Consider the following 21972-nt stretch of genomic DNA (forward strand, 5'->3'; position numbering starts at 1 on the left):
CTGGGGCACGCACTGACAGGCAATCAGTGTTTTAAGGCTGCCATTACCTGTCCTGGGTTTAGTGTAACCGTATGTCTTCGAGCTTTGCGGAACTGAGGAAAACGTTTTAAATCAGGATTGACAACATTGATTTTACTGAACACACTAGATTCTTCATAAGGGATTCTAGTTGGATAAAGGAAAGGAGTGTCTTCAGGAGGAAAGAGATGCCATCTTTTCCTAGTTAAAAAAAAAAAAAAAAAAAAAGGTAAGAGTTAGTACTCTGAACTTGAGACAAAACATCTAAGAAGGCAGGAGCTAAGTCTCCATTTTCATTCAGTCCATAAAGGAATACAGGGGAAATCTCAGGGGTCACTTGGCCCATCTCTCAGTAGCGGAATCTCCTGGGCAGACACCCGGTGGAGATAAGGCGGCAGCCAGTGGATTATCTCCTAATGCCCTGAGGCAACCTTATTGCTGGGACAGGATATGGTTCGTAAGATCATTTTTAAAAAAATGTATTTTAGTTAAATTCAATTAGTTAACATATAGTGTATCATTAGTTTCTAATGTAGAGTACAGCTATGCATCTGTTGTGTATAACAGCCAGTGCTCCTTAATGTCCATCACCCAGTTACCCCATCCCTGCACCCGTCCCTCCACTCCAGCAACCCTCAGTTTGTTTCCTATGGTTAAGAGTCTCTTACAGTTTGTCTCCCCTCTCTAATTTCATCTTATTTTATTTTTCCCTCCCTTCCCCTATGATCCTCTGTTTTGCTTCTTGAATTCCTCAAATCAGTGAGATCATATGATAAATGTCTTACTCTGATGACTTATTTCACTTAGCATAATACCCTCTAGTTCCATCCACCTTGTTGCAAATGGCAAAATTTCATTTTCTTTGATGGCTGAGTGGTATTTCATTGTATGTACCACATCCTCTTTATCCTTTCATCTGCCTGTGGACATCTGGGCTCTTTCCATAGTTCGGCTGTTGTGGACATTGCTGCCATAAACACTGGGGTGCAGGTGCCCCATCCGATCATTCTTTCTTAACTCAAGTCAAAGTCTACCTCTCATAAGTTGTTTCTGTCCCTGATTCTAGGGCTATCCTGAATGACCCTTCCCTTTCAAATATCTGTGTTCTTATCTTCTGCAGAGCAGCCACCCATACTGCTAGCCATCAAAGAGTTTCCAGACTCTTCTCCCAGTTTGGATTGTAAATTCCTTAAGTCAACCTTGTGTTAAGTTAATCCACAAGGAAGAAAGAGGCCCAAATGATGCCACCCAACTAAAAAGTGGTAAAATATTGGAATTTTCAAAAAGAGAAAACTATAAATGTTTCAGTACTTAAAATTTTTTGAAAACTTGAGGTGGATAAATCTTAAACCACAAGACACCAGACACACCCATACTTCAAGTCCAGAGCGGGGACATCTGAGGCAAGGAAGGGGAAATGTGAAAAAGGAAGACACGCAGACAAAAATACACAGCTGGGCAAGTGGAGAGAGAGAGAAAGAGAAAGAGAGAGGGGGACAGGGAGAAGAACGGGGCAGGGAAAGGGAGAGGGAGAGAACTAGTTCTGAGGAAAGGCTTAAAGCTCTCTCGTGACCCCTTGCAGTTACGGCGGGACCACTGTGTGCCTTTCAGTTGGCTGCAATTTTCAAATGAAGAAGTAGACACTAAAGTCTTACTTTGCCTTAGAGATAAAAGCTGCTCCATTCCACCATAATTATGACCAGTTTGGGAGAATTCTTGGCATTTACTGTGTTTAGAATGTCAGAGCTGGAAGAACTCTCAAGAGATCATCAGGCTAATTCTACCTCCAAAGTAGTGGGAAAGAGACCCAGTGCTGGTTCAGTGTCATTCACCGGACTAGTGTTGGTGGTGGGCCCAGAACTAGGTTGCAGAGCTCCTGACCTCTTCAGATCCCACTTCCTACCTCTGCCTCATGGCTGTGTTCCTAGAGGAATAGCCATGAAGATAACAATCACATACAATTTGTTTTGCTCCACTTAAAATATACAGTCAACCCTTCAACAACAAGGGGTTTGAATTGCATGGGTCCACGTCGTGCAGATGTTTTTTCATAAATACAATACAGTACTGTATTAGATTTCTTATGATTTTCTTAATAACATTTTCTTATCTCTAGCTTACTTTTTCTCTTTTAGGATTTTGTTTATTTATTTATTTGAGAGAGAGAGAATAAGTGAGCATGTGAACAGACAGAGGGGCAGAAGGAGGGGGAGAGGAAAGAATCTCAAGCAGACTCTGGGCTGAGCACCGAGTCTGATGCAGGGCTGGGTTCCATGACCCTGAGACCACGACCTGAGCCAAACCAAGAGTCAGATGCTCAACCGACTAAGCCACCTAGGAGCCTCTCACTTCCTTTATTGTAACAATACAGTATATAATACATATGACATACAGAATATGTGTTAATTGACTGTTTATGCTATTGGTAAGGCTTCCAGTCAATAGTAGGCTATTAGTGGTTAAGTTCTTAGGGAACCAAAAGTTATATGCAGATTTTCAACAATGCGGGGGTCAGTACTCCTAACCCCCTCATTACTCAAGGGTCAACTGCATATGCATCCTTGTCTTATTAATCAGAAAAGGTGGTCAATCACAAGGTCATCCCTTGATCAAAAAACGTTTCATTGTCCTGCTTGCTGAAAAGAGAGTAAGAGGTTATTTGCCTGATAGTAAACTTCTGACTCCAACCTCCCTTTCCTACCTAAACCCTTTGTTTCCAATGCACAACTTATACTGGACAGTTCACAGGGTTCTTTCTCTATATACCACATCCTTTTCTAGGGCTCTGCTCTCCCATGTCTTGACCATTCACCCATCTTTCAAAGCCCATCACAAATGACAGCTCCTCTCTGAAATCTTCCTTAATCTTTCTAGCAGAAACGATATCTCTCCTAGTTTTCAGTCCCACAGCTCTATGAAACCTTCCTCAAGAGCATGTTCATTCTGCCTTCTATCACACTGCCTGTGGGCTTGCCTGTACTCTAACTATAAACTCCCTCCAGGCAGAGAAGTGTCTTACTCATTCAACTCCATTCCCTCTGTAACACATGGTGCCTACTCCAGGAGTATTTACTGAGGAGTTATTTTACTATTCCAGAGCTTATGAAACCAGAAAATATGCTCTATTATAAAGTTAAAATAAAGTTATATTGATTTTATGGTACAGAAAGAACCCAGGTATTTTTTTTAAAGATTTTATTTATTTTATTTGACAGAGAGAGAGATCACAAGTAGGCAGAGAGGCAGGCAGAGACAGAGGGGGAAGCAGGCTCCCTGCTGAGCATGCGGGGCTCAATCCCAGGACACTGAGATGGTGACCTGAGCCGAAGGCAGCGGCTTAATCCACTGAGCCACCCAGGCACCCCATTGATAATGTTTTCCCAACTGAATTTCTTTCCCAATTCAGAACACATGGGAAACAGCTGCTTGCAATGATACCTCTCTTACCAAGTTTAAGGTTCAGACTATCAACTTCCTAAGGGCAAGGACCAGGTACTCGTGGATCACTGCAGCATCCACAACACATAATAATGTACCTGAAATGTCCTAGATCCTTTAATAAGGACTTAATGAATCCAGAAGTGCACTGTCTTACACTATTTTATAGTTTTCAAAATACATCACCTATGAAATCTATTCACATACTTATTCACTGTTTCTTTTGGATCCACTGATAATCCTTTTCATGTCTCAAGGGTCTGAGAACTTAGAAATGGCCATTTCTCTTTTTCCCTCTGTACTGTCCTATAAATGTTTCAAAAGACCAGGAAAGGAGACTTGAGCATCACTAATTGGGAGAAAATAAGCTACACTATAACATTCTGAGTGGATCCTCCAACTAGCAGAAACATGTAAATTCTCACGGAAATCCTGGAACCAGGGACTATCAGAAGTATGCCTGACAGATGGAGAAGAACTTACCTAAAGTAAGAACATACTGCATTGTGTCAACATGTAGGCACAGACTAAAATTTAGACTTGAAAGGGGCCATAAATATCATCTCATTCAGTGGTTCCCAAACCAGGCCCCCTAGCATCTCCTTAGTGGCCTGAAGGTAGCAGCAAAGCCTCTTTCTTTCAGCAACCTTGCTCCACTCTTGTTTATTTAGATTTGAAAAAAGGGTCTTCCTGCTTTTAAATAGAATTTTGAACACTACAAATGCAGACTCTTACATAACAGAGCTAAGCAGACAGTTGTCTAGCTGATCTGAGAGTGGAATCCTGGAGCTCTAGGATCAGGACTCTAAAGGTAATCCTGATCAGAATTGAGACACACATGGAAACCATCATTTGACCTGTCCCCCTTACTTCAAAAGGGAGGAAACTGAACCAGAGGCCAACAGATCGGTCTTGGTCATGAGGCAGGCTGACAGGGTGGAGCTGGGACTAAACCTTGGGGTCTGCCACCTGCCTGATCCTCATTCTTCTTCCTGTGCAACACACACACACACACACACACGCATGCACCTGTGCATTACCTTCCTTGGACCTGGAATACTAAGTTGCAACCATAGGAGTCCAGATGACAGGGTGTATGGGCCCCCATGGAGCCGATCCACAATGTACTTTCCCGTCCATTTCTTCCAGGAAACCCGAAGTCAGACCATATCACATCCTGTTTTGAAAATAAAGTTACAGTCCGTCAAGAACCAACCAAATGTACTGTATGGTAGTATTACATATTTGTACTTGCACATTCGGTTTTTGGCAGTTGGAATACTCTTTTATAGAAAATGCTATAGACAGAGGAGGTTAGGCTTCCAGAGAAATCCAAGAAATCTTTTAAAGCAATAGATTTAAACCAATAGAAGTACCTCACCATGAGTAGTTTTTCCAACAAATACTGACTGTTCTATAATCTTGTGATGAATCAGTGAATAAGAAAGACAAGTATGTCCAGCCAAGTGAAGCTTACATTTTAGAGGTTGGAGAGAGAAAATAAACAACAGACATAATTATGCCTATATCTAGAGGAAGAATGTTTAACTCAGGCAGCAGGAACAGCAATGCAATGAAACAGAAGTTTTTTGAAGTCTCTGATGACAAAAATAGAATGTTATGTCATGTATTCTAAAAGTTAAAATGTAACTCATTAAGGAGTGCACTTGCATGAGCTTCCGGGGATGTATGGAATTACTAAAGCACTATATATTGTACACTTGAAGCTAATATTACACGGTATGTTACCTAACTAGAATTCAAATAAAAACTTAAAAAGATGTAAAAAAATAAAAATATAAATGTATAAGTTTCTGAAGCTCAACTCAGGAAGCTGGAAAGCCATACTTTCTCAAAGCAGTGCAGATATTTCTAGGTGTAATTAGTGTATTAACTTTTTACACTCTAGTGACATTAAGCCTTCTCCTAGGTTAATGGAGTTATTTAAAACTATAGATGCTGGAACCTTATTTCACACCTACTAAACCAGAGCCTCCAGGTAGGGTCTGCATATCTTTTGAAATACATATCCATAGATGACTTTTGCTATGCTCCCCCAAATCATGAACTCCTTAAGAGAAATGAACTTTAAAATAGACAGCACAGTGCTCCCAACTTGGCTCTCCTTATGCCTGGTTCTGTGGACAAATCATGCCCTAGTCAACTACTGACCTATAAATACCATCTAGTCCAACAGTTCTCAAACCTGGATCCTTTGCATCCCCTTAGGGGCCAGGAGGTAGCAGCAAAGCTTCTTGCTTTCAACAAACTGCTCTGTTCTTCTTTAGGTTGGAATAAGGGGCTAACTGCTCGTTTGTTGTTGTTGTTGTTTTAAGATTTTACTTATTCATTTGAGAGAAAGAGAGGGAGAGAGAACATGGGGGAGGGCCAAAGCGAGAAGCAAACTCCATGCTGAGCAAGGAGCCTGATGTGATGCAGGGCTTGATCCCAGGACCCTGAGATCATGACCTGGGCCACCAAGGTATCCCTATTTGTTTTTTTTAAATCATGAATTTTTCCTATTGAGTTTTAAAAAATAAAACAAAACAAAAAACTTCGATGTGCAGGACCTGGGCCTAAATGCTGACACTTCTGTTATCAGTATCTTCCATCTACCCCTTCTACTTTTAGAGACAAACCATTAACAGCCTTAGTCAAAGAGAAAGAGGATTTTAGAGGGACCTTTAATGGGTGGTTTTGAGGAAGACAAGAAAAAGCATTTTCATTTTTGTTTTGAGTAATGAAAGTAGTGGATGACGGGCATATTACTAATGTCTGTTACAGAGGGGGAATTCTTATAAGGTCAGTGCTGTTGTAAATGCGTTCACATACGACTCCCACACAGCTGCTCCAAGGAGTGGCAAAGATCCTGGCCCTCTTGATAGGGTCCATAAGCTCCGCACAGGGAGCTCACCTCTGTATTCCCCATGCCTAACATAATACCTGTCTCAGAGTAAGTGCTTAAAACATTTGTTCCTTGGCACGGAAAGAAGAATCTGTTGGCTTATTATGGGTAAATGGTTCTGGTCTTGGTATGGTGTTCAGTGTTCAGAATACATAAACTAACACAACACAGGGCTATCTTTCAAATCTAGTAATAGAAGACAGTCCCATAAATCAACTCATATAATGTGGCAAGTGCTCTGACAGAAGTGAGCAGAAGGTGCTCTACAGTCACTAATGAAAGGCTCTTGGTCCATGCAGGGAACTTAGAAGAGGCTTCCAATTAATTCTGGTCCTTGCTGAACAATCCACCACGCCTCAGTGTGGAATTTAACTAAAGGTAGCAGGAAGACTTGCAATGTAGAAACAAACAACAACAACAAACAGAGATTTGCCTTACCTAAGAAGAGCCTTGTGGAAGTGATTCTTAATCTTAGAGATAAACTCCTTTAGGAAACTAATGAGTGGTAACACCCCTCTCCTCAGAGAAATTCACACATGTACACAATTCACATATACTAAGGGAGTCACCTGGAAGACTCCCTGTGAGAAACTCTACTCTAGAGCACTGCTTTAGAAAGAATCACAGAAGAAGATTTACCTATGGGGGATAGGGGTTATATGAGAAATTGGCAAGAGGCTTTGACTGACAGCAATGACAAAAAAGGAAAAATTATTTGGGAATGATTAGATCAGGGTGACCTAAACTACCTAAAATTCAGCTGCAGATTGGTCGGGAAAACCAAAGGCTGAAAGAAAAGGAAATCTGTCAGAAAATAGCATTTAGTGTACCTATTTTGTGCCCCCACTCCCAGACTCTTAAGAGCTGAGGCTTTTCTGCCAATTGTGTTCAGCTACTTAAAGAGTCAAATGTCTGAAATCAAAGTGGGTACAGAAGGAATCTACCTTGAGTCTTGCTGGAAACAGTGAAATGAATAAAGGTGATTGGTGGGGTGATCTACCCTGGAGTCTATTCCCACATCCACCTCAACAGTTGGAAAAGTCTAGAAATCATCTATATCCATAAAATTCTATTTGACACCATCGCTGAAAAGAACAATCAAGTGTCTGGTTGAAAAGTGTCTGTGTTAAAAAGAAAACTGCAGACTATGGATGGAGTTACTTGCATAAGTGATAGGCCAAGTCACCAAACCAGGCCTTAATATTTAACTGTAGTTCAACCTCTCCCAGAAATGGGGTCTTAAATAGTAGATCAGGAATTTTCTGGTCAGCACCAATGAGGTAATCCATCGCATGGGCCATCTCCACACCGACCCGCACAGGAAGCTGAGGTATTCTGCTTGATAAAACTCCATGTGCCCTTCCCACTAAGGAAGGTGTTCTTACCTGAATCAACCCTTTTTTAACCTTTGCTAATAACTTCTTGTCCCAGCCTTCTTTCTATAAAAACCTTCCATCTTCTAGCTCTCCCCACTTGCTAGATGGGATGCTGTCTTGATTTCTTCAACAAAGCCAATGGGCTCTTTGAATCTACTTGGTTGAATTTTTTAAACAACTGCTCACAATAAAATATCTGCTTTCATGTAATTCACAGAAGGTTGTAGATTTGCCTTCTACAGACAAATTTATTTTCTCTTCTGCCAAAAATTGCTGTTTTTAAATTATCTGAAAAACTGTCATGGCTCTTCTTTTTTTTAACACCTAAACTCAGTAGCATTAACTTTCCCCTCCAGTTGTTATCTTCTCAACTACCTTTGTCAACAGCACTCTTAAGCCTGACTCCCCAACCCCAGACACAGCCTACATGAAACCCTGTCTATGGACAGCACTGAATGACCTGGACATTATACCATTCATGTACTATCGGACAGTTTCAGCAACGGAATTATGCCATAGCTCATCTTGGCTTGCCTGCCTTTTTCTTAGGAATGGTGGCCTAGCTATACTAGCCTATATCTCTTCAGCCTTGACTTACTAACAGATTGTAGGAAAAAGCCATGGGATTCTACATTTATCTCTCTTAAATTAAATCTTATTTCATTTCTGCCTGGCATTTTACAATGTTTAAATCAACTTGTCTACAAGACTCCCAAGCCTTATCTCAAGTCCTAACTTCTCTCCTATTTAAGGCCAGACCCACCATTTCAATTGCTAACAGGTTATCACCACCTGGTTATTGAATTTTTATAGCAGGCCAGACCCCAGTACTAACATTTCATGTGTATTATCTCTCTTAATCCTTATGAGATTGAAGGTCGATACACCCATTTAACTCATTTTTCTACGTGGAACCCAAGGGATGCAACTTTTGACAGTACTGTTAAAAACAAAACAAAACAAAACACGCATACATTCTTGTCTGTCATAACAAGTGGGAGGAGGGTGCTACTGGTATTCAGTGTACAGAGGTCAGGAGGCAGCTCAACACAACAAAGAAAGGTTCTGTATCTTGCACAATTTTCATACTGCTGAAAAATGTGATTCTAATTCCCTGAAAGTAGGACTCCAACTCCACTTCACATAACATCAGAAGATCTTTGGCATGGTTTTCATATATACTGAGTTTTCCCGAAACAAAAATACTCAGTAAGTCAAGAGAGGACTATGCTTTGTGTTCTGTGCAGCTTTACCAGGAGTTGCTCACCATTTTGAAAAGCAGACCACCAACAGCACTGCAACGCATAGCTTTTGGGCCAGCAATATATCCACCAAGATCAGTCTGTGCCTATATTATCTCATAGTAATAACTCTACAAATATAGATACAAATATACTTATTTAGCCTCATTTAAAAATGTTAAGTATACAATTTTGGAAATACTCTGTGGGACTTCATCTTAATTCTTAAAAATTGAACCTTTCCTTGTAGGTCACAAGTAGGTACAGGTATCTGATTAGTTCATTATGACTCCTAATATAGTCAGGTTTGAATAAATATACATTAAATCACATATTTCTGCTTAAATTCTCCTGTATTTTATAGCAGGGGCATTTCAATTGTTTTTAAAAATTATGTGTGAAGGTATGTGTGAAATGCCGCAAATGGCATTCCGGAATAGTGAAGGGGACGCAGGCTCTGGTAGGAGACCTCTGCCCCACCATCTCTACAGCTCTCCTGGTATAGACCACACACCTCCCTGCTTTTGCTTCTGCTGTTCCCTCTGCCAGCAGCTCTCCCACACCCCAGTTCACATTTCTCTTTGAAGACCCAGTGTAAATGCCACTTCTTTAAATGCTTCCACTCCCCCTCATGCAACCGTGTCATTCTCTCTTGGTCTCTTCCTTCTGAAGAACTTTGACTCTTTTTGCCTCTGACCCAGTCTCCTCACTACAGCAAGAGCAATCTTTTTTTTTTTTTTAAAGATTTTTATTTATTTGTCAGAGAGAGAGCGAGCGAGAGCGAGCACAGGCAGACAGAGTGGAAGGCAGAGTCAGAGGGAGAAGCAGGCTCCCTGCGGAGCAAGGAGCCCGATGTGGGACTCGATCCCAGGACGCTGGGATCATGACCTGAGCCGAAGGCAGCTGCTTAACCAACTGAGCCACCCAGGCGTCCCGACAGCAAGAGCAATCTTTTAAAAATTTTAAGACCTGTCACTCCCTTGCTTTACATTTAGAATTAGGTCCAAATGCCTCAGTCATGGGCCTGTATGATGAGGGCCCTCTTACCTTTCTGATGCCTTCTAACCCTCTGCATATCTCATTGGCCAGGCTTTAGTCACAATGGCTTTTTTTTTTTTGCCCCCAAAAGGGTAAATTTTCCCTTCTTCAAGGGCTTTGCATATGCTATTCACTCTGTTTAGAAAGCTCCTGACCCTCCCTTCACATGGCTAGCTTCTCATTTTTTAGGAATCAGCTTAAATTTATCATATCCTTGGAGAAAGCTTCCCAACTTACCCTATGTAAAGGAAGTCCCTCTCCTGTTGTTCTTAATTTGGGCCCATTTTTGTTTACTTCATAACACTTAGGACAATTGGCCATTACTGGTTAGAGTCACTGGTCTGTCTTCTCCACTAGAATATGAGCTCCCTGAGGAAAGGGGACCAGGGCTCTGCGACTATCTAGCCTAGCACAGTACCTGAAAAACAGGCATTTGTAGAATGAATAAACACTCACATTTTACAGTCTTTTTCTGTCTTTTCATCACTTACATACCTCACTAGTTTCAGCAACTGGCAGAGTCTAACATAGCAGAGCTTAAATCTAGTTTCCACATTTATCTATCCTTACCACATTTATCTATCCTTACCTTACCTTACCTTTAATGTTTTTTACTGGCTGGCGCACTTAATTACTCTATTTTGCTCTGGAATCCTTTTTTTTTCCCTTGGGCGAATATAAATCTGGTAGGTATGGTCCTGGGATTCTTTCATCATTCCAGGCCAGTGCCCAAGTCTAAACAATTCTAACACAAAGCAAATGACAACAGTCATTTGGGAGAGCCTCACCTAGAATTTAGCAAGCTCCTTCACAGTCTGCAATATCAGAAAAAGAGCATTGCAGACCAGTGTGCATCAGTGTTGGCCCTGGTTTCTGGAGTAAATGGAATGTGGTATCCATTCAAAAGGATGGCATATGGTTTTGGAGGTGATTTACTTAATCACATACCTGGACTGACTACTTCATTATGTCTTCTAGTGTAGTCACTGAGCATGAACACACCAAAATATATGCTGTTTTACTTTAAATTACTTCCTTTAAAATGTTCCTTTCTGTCACAAGTAAGGTATTTTTAACAATTTTTTAAAATTACATGCGAAGGTAACTATGTCATCTACAAGTTGTATTTCAGGATCATAAATGGAATGCAGGAGCTGAGGGAGTTGAGAATCAGGACCACACCAAATCTACTTAAATCAACATAACTGACTGATAACATGGGATATGCTAATCAAGGATGGAGACTGTAAGACATAAACATCTCTATTATCATATTAAAACTTTACAATGTAGTTGGAGATATCAACTTGAAACAATATAAATAACCAAAAAAAAAAAAAAGCCACAGGCAATGTCTATCACTATCACACAATGGTTCAATAAATTAAGAGGTCAAGAACAATTGAATTTGGCTTTCACTCTTCTCAGTCTCTTTTCCCTTCCTCTGCTCCAGTGAGAAATACAGCAGATTGCTAACCTATGGAATTAGCCATGAAATAAATGACTGTCAATAATCTTGCCCCAAGCATCTGGCCATAGGAACTCCCCTTGAAACTGCAGACCTGTGGCTTCCTGAGAACTGCTCTTCCACCAACTTCAAAAGCCTCTTTCCCCTGCTACACAGGCATTAGCCCTGAGCATCTTGAGCAATGCACAAAAGAATGATGGTACAGAGGGCAGGACTCATCTTGGAACTCTCCCTTTAAAATGATGCAATTCTCCCAGACTCTACACTTGCTTGCTCCATGCAGATACCCTGTAATAACTATACTTTCTTATTTAAATAAATGTTGCTTTAATTTTTCATGCTGTTCCATGAGCAGGATGTGGCAGAAACTGCCCGTATTCCTTTGTATCTTCCAACTGTGTTCAGGGAGATGTCCGCTAAGAGACACCTATTTTCTAGCCTCCCCTGCGGTTCAGTGGGGCTATGAGATTAAATTCTAAGTATTAAAGAGAAGTTGTTAGGGGGACTTCTGCGAAAGTTCCCCAAAAGTGAGAGAGCTGAGAGCAGACTTCTGTCCTTCCTTCCTCCTTTCAGCGATATAGTTATGATGGCTATCCTGGAATGCAAGGATGTATTCCAAAGTCCTGAGGACGGAAGCCACATGCTTAGAAGGTTAAAACAGAAAGAATTAAAACTTGGGTTCTTTGGTATAACATAGCCTCCATTACAGCCCAAGCTACTGCAGCTCTGAACTCTCCTTACATGAGGGGGAAAAAAAAAATCACCTGTATGCATTTAGTTAGGCAACTTCTATTCAGGGTTATCTGTTATATGCCATGAAGTCTGCTAAAGACAACAACAAAACCCCCAAACAACCACAGGCTCAAAATGGCCATCACTGAGGTTAAGGCCCTAAATCAGTAAAACAAGACTTAAAACTTAACCTAATGGCATTTCATCCCCCTCCCTGCCACAACTGTAACCTTTAACCAGTCAACATGGAATTTCTGGTTAAGAGTAGAAAATTTACTAACAGACCTCTTAAACTCCCCTTAGGAGGGCAACCTTTCCTAAACAATGCATTCTTTGCTAATACATTTCTTCCTTCTTCTTCTTCTTCTTCTTTTAATACCCTCTCTCTGCCTTTAAAAATTTGTTCAGCTCAGTGGAGTTTCCTTCTACTTGCTAGATGGGAGGTTGCCTGATTCATGAATTGTTTAATAAAGTCCAGTTAGATCTTCAAATTTACTGGGTTGTATTTTGTTTTTTTAATGGGCCTAATCCAAATTTATTCAAGAGGTTAGTCCATGAAACCTGTCTTTCCCCAATAATCCCATTCTGTAAGAGACTTTTTCCCAGGTTTATAGTTGGCTAGTCCTAAACCCCGTATCACAGAAATGTATCCCAGAAGCATACTCTTAAAGACATTTTGGGGTGGGAGTAGGGAGAGTTCTACAAACTGCTTTGAGTAGATTATGAATTTAGTAGGCTTCCCCAGGCTGGCCTGGAGAGCTAACCGCCAAGATCAGCATCATTTCTCCAGGGAAAAAGAGAAAAAAAAATGTTCTCAGTCCAAATAATTGATATACAAGTAAAATGCATAGATCATAAGCAATGAAAATGACAAAAGACAATAAAACAAAGAGTCAAAAAGTCTAGATCATCAACTCTTTAATTAAAGAGGAAGATTAGATTTACTACAGAAGTGCTAATATAGGCCTGTTATAATTTGGTAGTTTGTTAGATACTCTAGTGGGGAGGGTCAATTCTAGAAGAAAATCATATCACGTTTTACTCCAGCACTTAAAGAAGTTAACCAGGAATCCAGTCTTGCTTTTTTATCCTCCTCCAACCCCAGGTAATCAGCCCCGATTCCCAGCTGCTTCTCAGAACCTATCTAGGAAGTTTATTGGCAGTTAAGAGATGCCTTAAGAGAAACAGGTGGAAATAACACATTATAGTGTTTCAGGATAAAAATAAATGTAGCACAGCTTCTGTAGAGAATGAGCATTATAAGCAAAATTTATTGTTCACTCGTAGTTGAAAACTGGCTGACCAACAAAAATGAACTTCGTTTATAACACAAAAGTAGGGCAGGTACTTTATTCTCTTTCCTTCAGGTGGCCCTGCCTTGTGATGTAAATATAACAGCAATGGGGATCCGTTTTGAAAATTGTTTAATTAAAAATGTTCCCAACACTTTAAATAGGAGGCTTTAAAGCTCTGCTTGAATTAAAAAAAAAATTCAAAATGTCTACACTTCAATATTCTAGATTATGCATAATATTCTAAAACTATTAGTATGTTTAAGTGATAATATAATGTTAGGAACAATACTGAATTCTAATAGCACATTTTATACTGTTCAATCCTAAGGTTCGATTTCTGCATTCTACTTCAAAGTCCCATGGGAGGCCAGTCTTATTTTATTTAGGTTAGTGTCTTCAGGGCCTCACACAATGAGTACAACAAATGCTCAAAAATTGCTGAGTTACTGGGGTGCCTGGGTAGCTCAGTCGTTAAGCGTCTGCCTTCAGCTCAGGTCACGATCCCAGGGTTCTGGGATTGAGTCCCACATCGAGTCCCACATCGAGTCCCACATGCAGCCCCGCATCAAGCCCCACACTGAGCTCTGCACCAGGCTCCCTGCTCAGCAGGAAGCCTGCGTCTCCCTCTCCCACTCCCCTAGCTTGTGTTCCCTCTCTCGCTGGGTCCTACTCTGTCAAATAAATAAAGTCTTTGTTAAAAAAAATTTTCTGAGTTACTGATCTAGGTAACTAGATCTATTTTTATGCTGAACTTGAGTAACTCCTAAATCTGTTTCAATTAACAAGTTAAATAATTATTCCAGGATCAAACACCGTCTTGAAAATGTTGTACAAGTAACCAAGTCTGCCATAATTTTAGCTTTAATCAAAGAACTGAAGAAAACTAGTAAATGCTTATAACACAGAATAGCGGCTTTTTTTTTTTTTTAAGCTTACCATGTAAACACTGCCAAAAAATAATCTATTCTTAAACCATTTCATTCTACAAGGTATATTTTGAGTTAGGGTACTCTCAGAGCCCAGATTCAGTATGAGCTAGTTAGTGCAAGCTCTAGGCTCTGAGAACACTCCAACTCAAAACTATTTTTTCTTTTACCTATAAATACTGTTTGGGTGATTCATAGTCATGGTTAATTTGATTCTATTTGTCACATAAAAATTTGTCTCATTCTACTAATTCTCCATGCCTAGATCAAAAAATATAGAAAAACTGATTATACGTAATTCCATAATGAGTCTTTTTGCCTTAAAAAAAGGCACGATATTGGTTAAAACAACAAAAATGAAACTTTAAAACAATACAATTATAATTACAATAAAACTTTTAAAGGATAAATACTTCAGTTTAAGTTTTAAACAGACCCTTAAATGTACATTATAAATTACCAAGTACTTAGGCTCTTTCTTCCTTAGGAAACAACCATAGGTAACATAAACAGGAAAGAGATAGTTAGCTTTCTACACACATAGGCTTGAATAAAAACTCAAATTCTTACACTCCAATTTGCCTCATCAGAAAGCATCACTAACCATCAAACCCTTTTAATCATTACTAAACCACCTGGCTGAATTTCAAGATACTCTCGTAACTACGTTATAAAGTCCAAGACAGGTCAGAACTATTCTTCCAAGTATTGCATTTTGTGCAATTCTGTGTCCTGGTGACTTAACATGGCTCCAGACTCACAGCAGCCAATCTCAATCACAACACTAAATGGAACGTATCTGGGAAACATTCTCAGGGCAAAATCATTTTTGATCTAGGTTGATTCGAATAGCTTCAATTATGATGATTCTTATTGATAATTACAAAAGATAAGACCTATTATTCTCATCTAATGAGTGAAAGAAATTTTATGTGATATTGTCACAAATACCCTACCTTTCTTGGGAAGTAGAGAACAAAATGTTCCAAATTAAGTTTTATTTAGATTTTCAATGATGTGATAGGACAACTAAAAAAGAATGGGACTAATTTCATTTGCCAAACATGAAAGCCAGTTAAGTGTCAAAATCACAACTGTTGGCCCCCTCTAAGACTCTAGGATATTTTTCAATCATATCAGTATATGCACTAGTGTATTTACCAGTATATATAAATCTTATATATTTATCAGTAGATAATTTTAATTTGTGGAAGAAAAGGGTTAATAGATGGAAATTTTAGAGTTTATAAGCAAAAAACTTATAAAACTAGTAGAAACCTGAAGAGAGCTAAGAAATTCTTATCAAGATTGACAAATGCTATGATTAACTAAAAGCCACAGAAAATTTGACAAAGGTGAAACTAGGGGTATAAATTAAAGCATTCCTTGAACGATGCTAAGAACCAAAGAACTATCAAAACAAGAAATGGTAAGATAAAACAAAAATTCTCTTCTGTAATCATTCAAGTACCTATTATGTATTCAGCACCATGTTAGCAGTTTAGGAGAATAAAAAGTTGTAAAACATAGTCCCTGTTCCCAAGGAGCTAACATTGTTAGAGAAACAAGACACATATATTCTATGCCACACATCATTTAAATAACAATTCAAATAAAACATACAGGCATGAAGGCAAGGGATGGATAGCCATGGGTACGGTGGTTGAGAAGGCTTCATAGCCAAGACTGAATCTGAGCCGGACCCTAAGAAGTAGAATTTTAAGAGACAGAAGTTGGGAAGAGCAGGAGCAAAAGTCAGAAGATGACATAGGACAAAGTGGTCCAGCCCACAGCAAGGAGACAACAGGGACATACGCCTAGGGGACAGGTCACATCAGTCATATTGGGGAGAGTTTTAAATGCTATTCTTATACAATTTTAAGTCATGAAATTTTAGTGAACATGATAAATATATTTCAAAATTTAATTTGTAGCATGACTTAGCATGTATCTTCATGAGAAACTGTTTTAGAATTGATTGAAGGAGGAGTCAGAACTAGAGAAATAGAGAGTAATATAGAAGTGATGTTGTAAACCAGAAGTTCTCAAGGTGGTCCGTGGACCCCCCTGGGAGTCAATGAGACCCTTTCAAAGGATCTGCAATGTTGAAATTATGTTCATAATACTATTAAGATGATATTTGCCTATTTTACTGTGTTAACATTTACATTGATGGCACAAAAAAAGTGGTGAATGAAACCGCTGGTGTCAAGATGCTGGAACCAAAATGTACCAGGCAGCATTGTATTCTTTTGTGAAAACAGCTTTATTGAGGTATAACTGATATATAATAAACAGCATATATTTAAAGTGTACAATTTTGGTGAATTTTTTACATATATGGACATGGGAGAAACTATCACTATAATCAAGATGGCAACATTTTGATCATGTCCAAGTTTCCCTGTGATCCTTAGTAACCCCTCTCCGTCTTGATATCTTTTGGTCACTATAAATTTATTTACAAGTCTACAATTTTATATAAATGGAATCATATAGTAAGTATTCCTTTTTCATGCTAACACTAACCAAAGACAACCTAAACAAAGTAGAATTCAGAACAAGGAAAAACCCAGGAGAAAGAGGATCATTTCATCATGATATAAGATTGATTGATGAAGAGGACATAATAATCCAAAATGTATATGAACCTAATAACAGTTTCAAAATACATGATACAAAAACTGACCAACCTAAGCTGAAAAAGAAACATATATACAATTATAATTGGGAAATTTCCATACCTTTCTCTACACGATGGGCAGAACAAGCATACAGAAAATTAGTAGGAATGCAAGAGACTTAAACCATTGACTTTAGTGACGTTTTTAAAACGCAACAACAGAAGGATATGTATTACTTTCAAGTACACCTGGAACATTCATCGGAATGACTATATTCTGGGGGAAAAAAAGAATGAGTATATTCTGGACAGTAAACAATAAATTTCAAAGGGCTGGAATCATAAAATATGTTCTCTGACAACAGTGGATTTAATTTAATTTAACAGAAACTAACAACAGAAGATAGCTGGAAAATCCCCAAATATTTGGAAACTAAACATTATACTTCTAAATAATCCATAAGTCAAACAACACATCACAAGGGGAATTAGAAAATATTTGAACAGAATGAAAATTATTTTGGATATTGGTATCAAGAAACACAAGAACCTGAAAGCTTCTTAATACTTAAAATACTTCCCTAATGAGAAAGGTGACATTAACAAATGTCACTTTTTAAAAAATGAAGTATATGGAAATGTGTCAACATTTGGAAGATCTATATAACTCAGCAAACCAGTATTTTCCAAATGGCCAATGAGAGGCATTACAAAAGAGCCATTCTATGCAAGATGGACCAATGGATTTTATTGTAAAAGTATAAAGAGTTCATTGATTATGCATTCAGATTCTGTATTGCAACAAATAAACCTTTAAGAAACTACCTCTTGTCAAGTTTGGTGGAGTATTTCTTTTTTAAAGATTTTATTTATTTGAAAGAGAGAGAATGAGAGAGCAAGAACATGAGCGGGGGAGGGGCAGAGGAAGAAGCAGACTCCCTGATGCAGGACTTGATCAATGGACTCCAAGATCATGACCTGAGCCAAAGGCAGTTGCTTAACCAACTGAGCCACTTAGGCATCCCAAGTTTGGTGGAGTATTAAAAAAAATTCACAATTATCTTAAAAAGTTTCTAAAATAGTCCTATTTTTTTCAGCTGCATATGTGTGTGAGCAACATATTCCTCATATACTTCAAACAAACCAACAAATTTTAAGACTATACAAGGAAGCAGACTATAGCTGTCTTCTATGAAGGCAGACATTAACAAGTCTTGCAAAAATGTAAAAACAATGCCAGTCCTCTCAAAACAAATTTTAAAAAAATTTGATTATAGTTATTTTCATAAAAATGTTATGTTCACATAATAATGATTTTATTGAGCCTGGTGGTGGGTATTGTGGAGGGCACGTACTGCATGGAGCACTGGGTGTGGTGTATAAACAATGAATTTTGGAGCACTGGAAAGAAAATAAAATGAAATGAAAAACAAAAACAAAACAAATATAAATGAATAAAAATTCATCTGTTTTAATGTTTAACTACCCACCATTTTATACCAGATGGAAGAAAGCTTAAAACAGTAAAGTAATAAGACTAGGTGAATGAATGAATTATGGTGATGAAAGGAAAACATCTTAGATACCTGTGATGTAAGACTTGGTGCTCAGAAATCTCTGAGATAAAAAATGATATAATCATAATAAATTTTGTTATTCATAGCGGATTTCCCTGTTCTAATCCAGTGGATTAATCACCATAATGTGAGCTGACAGAAAACTCATTTCAAATGAAAACACCAGGTTGTATAAGAGCTCAATTAGAATTCCGGCACACTACCAAAAGGCACTTACTGGACAGGACACATACCTGCCCCGGGCTTCATGCCTGGGCTGAGATGAAGTGACTGAGAGTCAGGGAGTCATATGGGAGATTCAAGCAAGGCAGAGCAAGCCCAGACTCAGCTGACATGGAAGTCCTTACCCCGCTGTGGGGTCCCTAAAATACTGGATGTCTTCAGACCCTGTGTATGCATACAGTGTGGCAGATAAAGCTCACAGGACAGACTGCTTGGGTCACTCTTTTCTTAGCTGCAGATTTTCAGAAAAGGTTTACTTCTTTGTGCCTCTTTTCTCTTCCAACAGGGATAATTATTATATTATATGGTTACTTGATGATTATAAACGTAAAACACTTAGAAAAATACCAAGGATAAGAAGTACTCAATAAATATGACTATTACACAATGTTTTACCTGAAACATGGAATATAAAAGTACTAGTCTAATCTACAGGATAGGTGAGAGTACAAGAAATATAATAAAAGACTCTAAAAGTTAACTATGATATCTACAAGTTCCAGGGTTAAAGACTCATAAAGTGGTCACAGATAATGTTATAAGAAAAAAAATTATCTCAAAAGTATCATTTAAAAATGCGTAAATAGGTTTGGTATAGACTTTGGATTCAGAAAGCATCTACAGAATGTTTTCAAAACTGATGCATTCTTTCATAGTTATAAGAAGAATATATTTTCAACTAACAATTCTGAGACAAGTGATACATTTTCCCTTTTTAAATAAAAAGCAAAATTTAAGCAAGCATTAAAAAAAAATTTTAAAGCTACAAATTATTGATCACTGTATTATATAACTACGTAACCTCAGCATCTACACCTTGACTTGAAGTGAAAACAGAAAAACACAGGCTGAATGGAAAAGGAAATGGGTGATATGGATTAAGGAGTGCTGGGCAGGGGGTGATCTATGGGATGCGGAATCACTATGTTGTACACCTGAAACATTACAATGCATGTTAACAAACTGGAATTTAAATACAAACTTAAAAACAAGTTTTTTGGACTGGCAGCCTATGTGAGAGGGAAGTCCAGCAAGGGGGTGATGGTGACGAGCAGGAGGAGAGCAGTCCAGGGGGCTCGGTTCTGACAGCACAACGGCCTGCAGTGATGGCGGAATACTTCTCTGGACAAAGGATCAGGGGCAGGATAAAGGACTCTGGAGCCCTGACCTGATTGTGGGTAAGGCAGAGTCATCCAAACAGCTTCCTGGAACTACTCCCATTCCTGCCTCATGCCCAAGACACACAGAAAACAGAACAGGGAGTTTGCGAAATCACCCCACAAAATAAGCTGGCAGTTTGGGGTAGAAAATATTTAAAAAAGGATATGGTGGTATGCAAACTCTGCTGTCAGTTGTGTCAACACATGACAAAGAGTTTCCACATTCTTACTTCTGCAAGCACTCCCATACTTCTGCAGGACTTCTGCAATCAAACACCAGGAGCCCAGCACTCTCTGCCCCGGGCCATTAACCTGTACTAACCCCTCAGAGCACGAAAGGATGGCAGCAGCAGCCTGGAATGCTTCCAGGATTTCGCCAATGCTTCTTCAAGTAATAATCAGTGCTGTACTTCCATCTGCCTCACTAACAGAATAAAAACATTTATGTAGGTCAGGGGGAAATAAAGTTCTATACACAATCTACACTTCCATATTCATATACAACAAGCTGGGCACTGTTTAAAGGTGAACGAGGGAGTATGGAAGAAGTTTGTGAGTAGGAAAACAGTGACAAAGCTGCTCATCCGTGTGAGCCAAACATTACACTTCACCTGGGCAAATCTTTTAGCTTGAATGGATAAAATACTTAAGACACACAGTGACTACTTTTGAGAGAAGATGACAGTGAAAGAATAAGGTACCAGATAAGTTCTAATTTGTGATCTTTTCCCAAGAATAAATTACTACCATGGTTAAAAGGAATGCATTGACTTACCTGGAAAATATCTGCCTTGTTGTCAAATAGGCTGACAAAATATTTGTAGTCGGCATAAGCCCAGAATTTGGAATGATCATAATCTCTAAATGGTCCAGACATAGTAGGCTGGCCACAGTTCCAGGTCAGGAACTCTTCAAGTGTAGCTTCCACATAATTACATGCCGTTTCAAACTGCGGAACTGCAATGGAGAAGAACCCAATTTTAAATGTACACTGAACACAATTTCCAGATACTATTGTTTTTTTTAAATGAAGATAATTTCAACCAAAAAGATGTTCACTATCATTTAACATAAATTAAAAATTAATTTTGTGCTTGCTATATAATTAGAACCGTCTACAACACTAACAATACAAAATGATTTAACATAAAGGTAAAAAACAAGGTTTTAACTTGACAATTAAACAGTACCCTTAGTATATCCTGATTTAGTAATCCAGCAGTATATTCAACTTTTTTAAAAGATTTTATTTATTCATTTGACAGAGAGAGAGAGACAGAGAGCACAAGTATGGAGAGGGATAGAGAGAGAGGGGGAAGCAGACTCTCCGCTGAACAGAGCAAGACATGGGACTCCATCCCAGGACCCTGAGATCATGACCTGAGCTGAAGGCAGATGCTTAATTGTCTGAGCCACCCAGGTGCCCCAGTGGTATACTTTAGATAATTAATTTTCCAATACATTTTCAGAGGTCTGTGAGATCTAAACTGTTTTCACAATCATACTTTCATGTTTTTCATTCTCATTCCCCTATGAGTGTACAGCGGAGTTTACCAGAAGCTACATGACATTAGTTGATGTCACTGCTGTGACTGCTAGTAGAATACGTATTTATGTACTTGTATTTTAATGATGTCTCAGTTTTAATTTACAATATGATAAGCATCGCTAGATAGACTCCACACTGACAAAAGCTCATTGGGAAACTCAATAATTTTTTTAAAGGTATAACATTTATTGCATTTCCAAATACTACAGAAAATATGGAAAGCTGCATAAAGTTGTATGTCATCTCTGTGCAGGGGCCATGCTAGTCTCCTTTGTACTGGGAACTCAATAATTTTTAAGTGCAAAAGGATCCTGAGATAAAAATTTTGAGAGCTACTTCTTCAGATTAAGAAGGAAAAAAAGCAAAGACCTCTTTTGAAAATTTTCTGACTTTATATTGCACAC

General features: G+C 38.7%; 1 protein-coding gene across 2 annotated transcripts in view; it reads right to left on the reverse strand.

Moving 5' to 3' along the window:
* HSPBAP1 (HSPB1 associated protein 1) overlaps nt 1–21972 on the reverse strand; it is a 59754-nt gene that overhangs the window by 14722 nt on the left and 23060 nt on the right. For both annotated transcript variants that reach the window (XM_059162849.1, XM_059162850.1), the window contains 3 exons: nt 20795–20976; nt 4497–4633; nt 48–219 (listed from right to left, as the gene is read on the reverse strand). In XM_059162849.1, coding sequence (XP_059018832.1) covers nt 48–219; nt 4497–4633; nt 20795–20976 — 491 coding nt within the window. The remainder of the gene's footprint in view (nt 1–47; nt 220–4496; nt 4634–20794; nt 20977–21972) is intronic.

The sequence above is a fragment of the Mustela lutreola genome, chromosome 2 (genome assembly GCF_030435805.1).
Source record: "Mustela lutreola isolate mMusLut2 chromosome 2, mMusLut2.pri, whole genome shotgun sequence".
Classification (NCBI taxonomy): Eukaryota; Metazoa; Chordata; class Mammalia; order Carnivora; family Mustelidae; genus Mustela; species Mustela lutreola.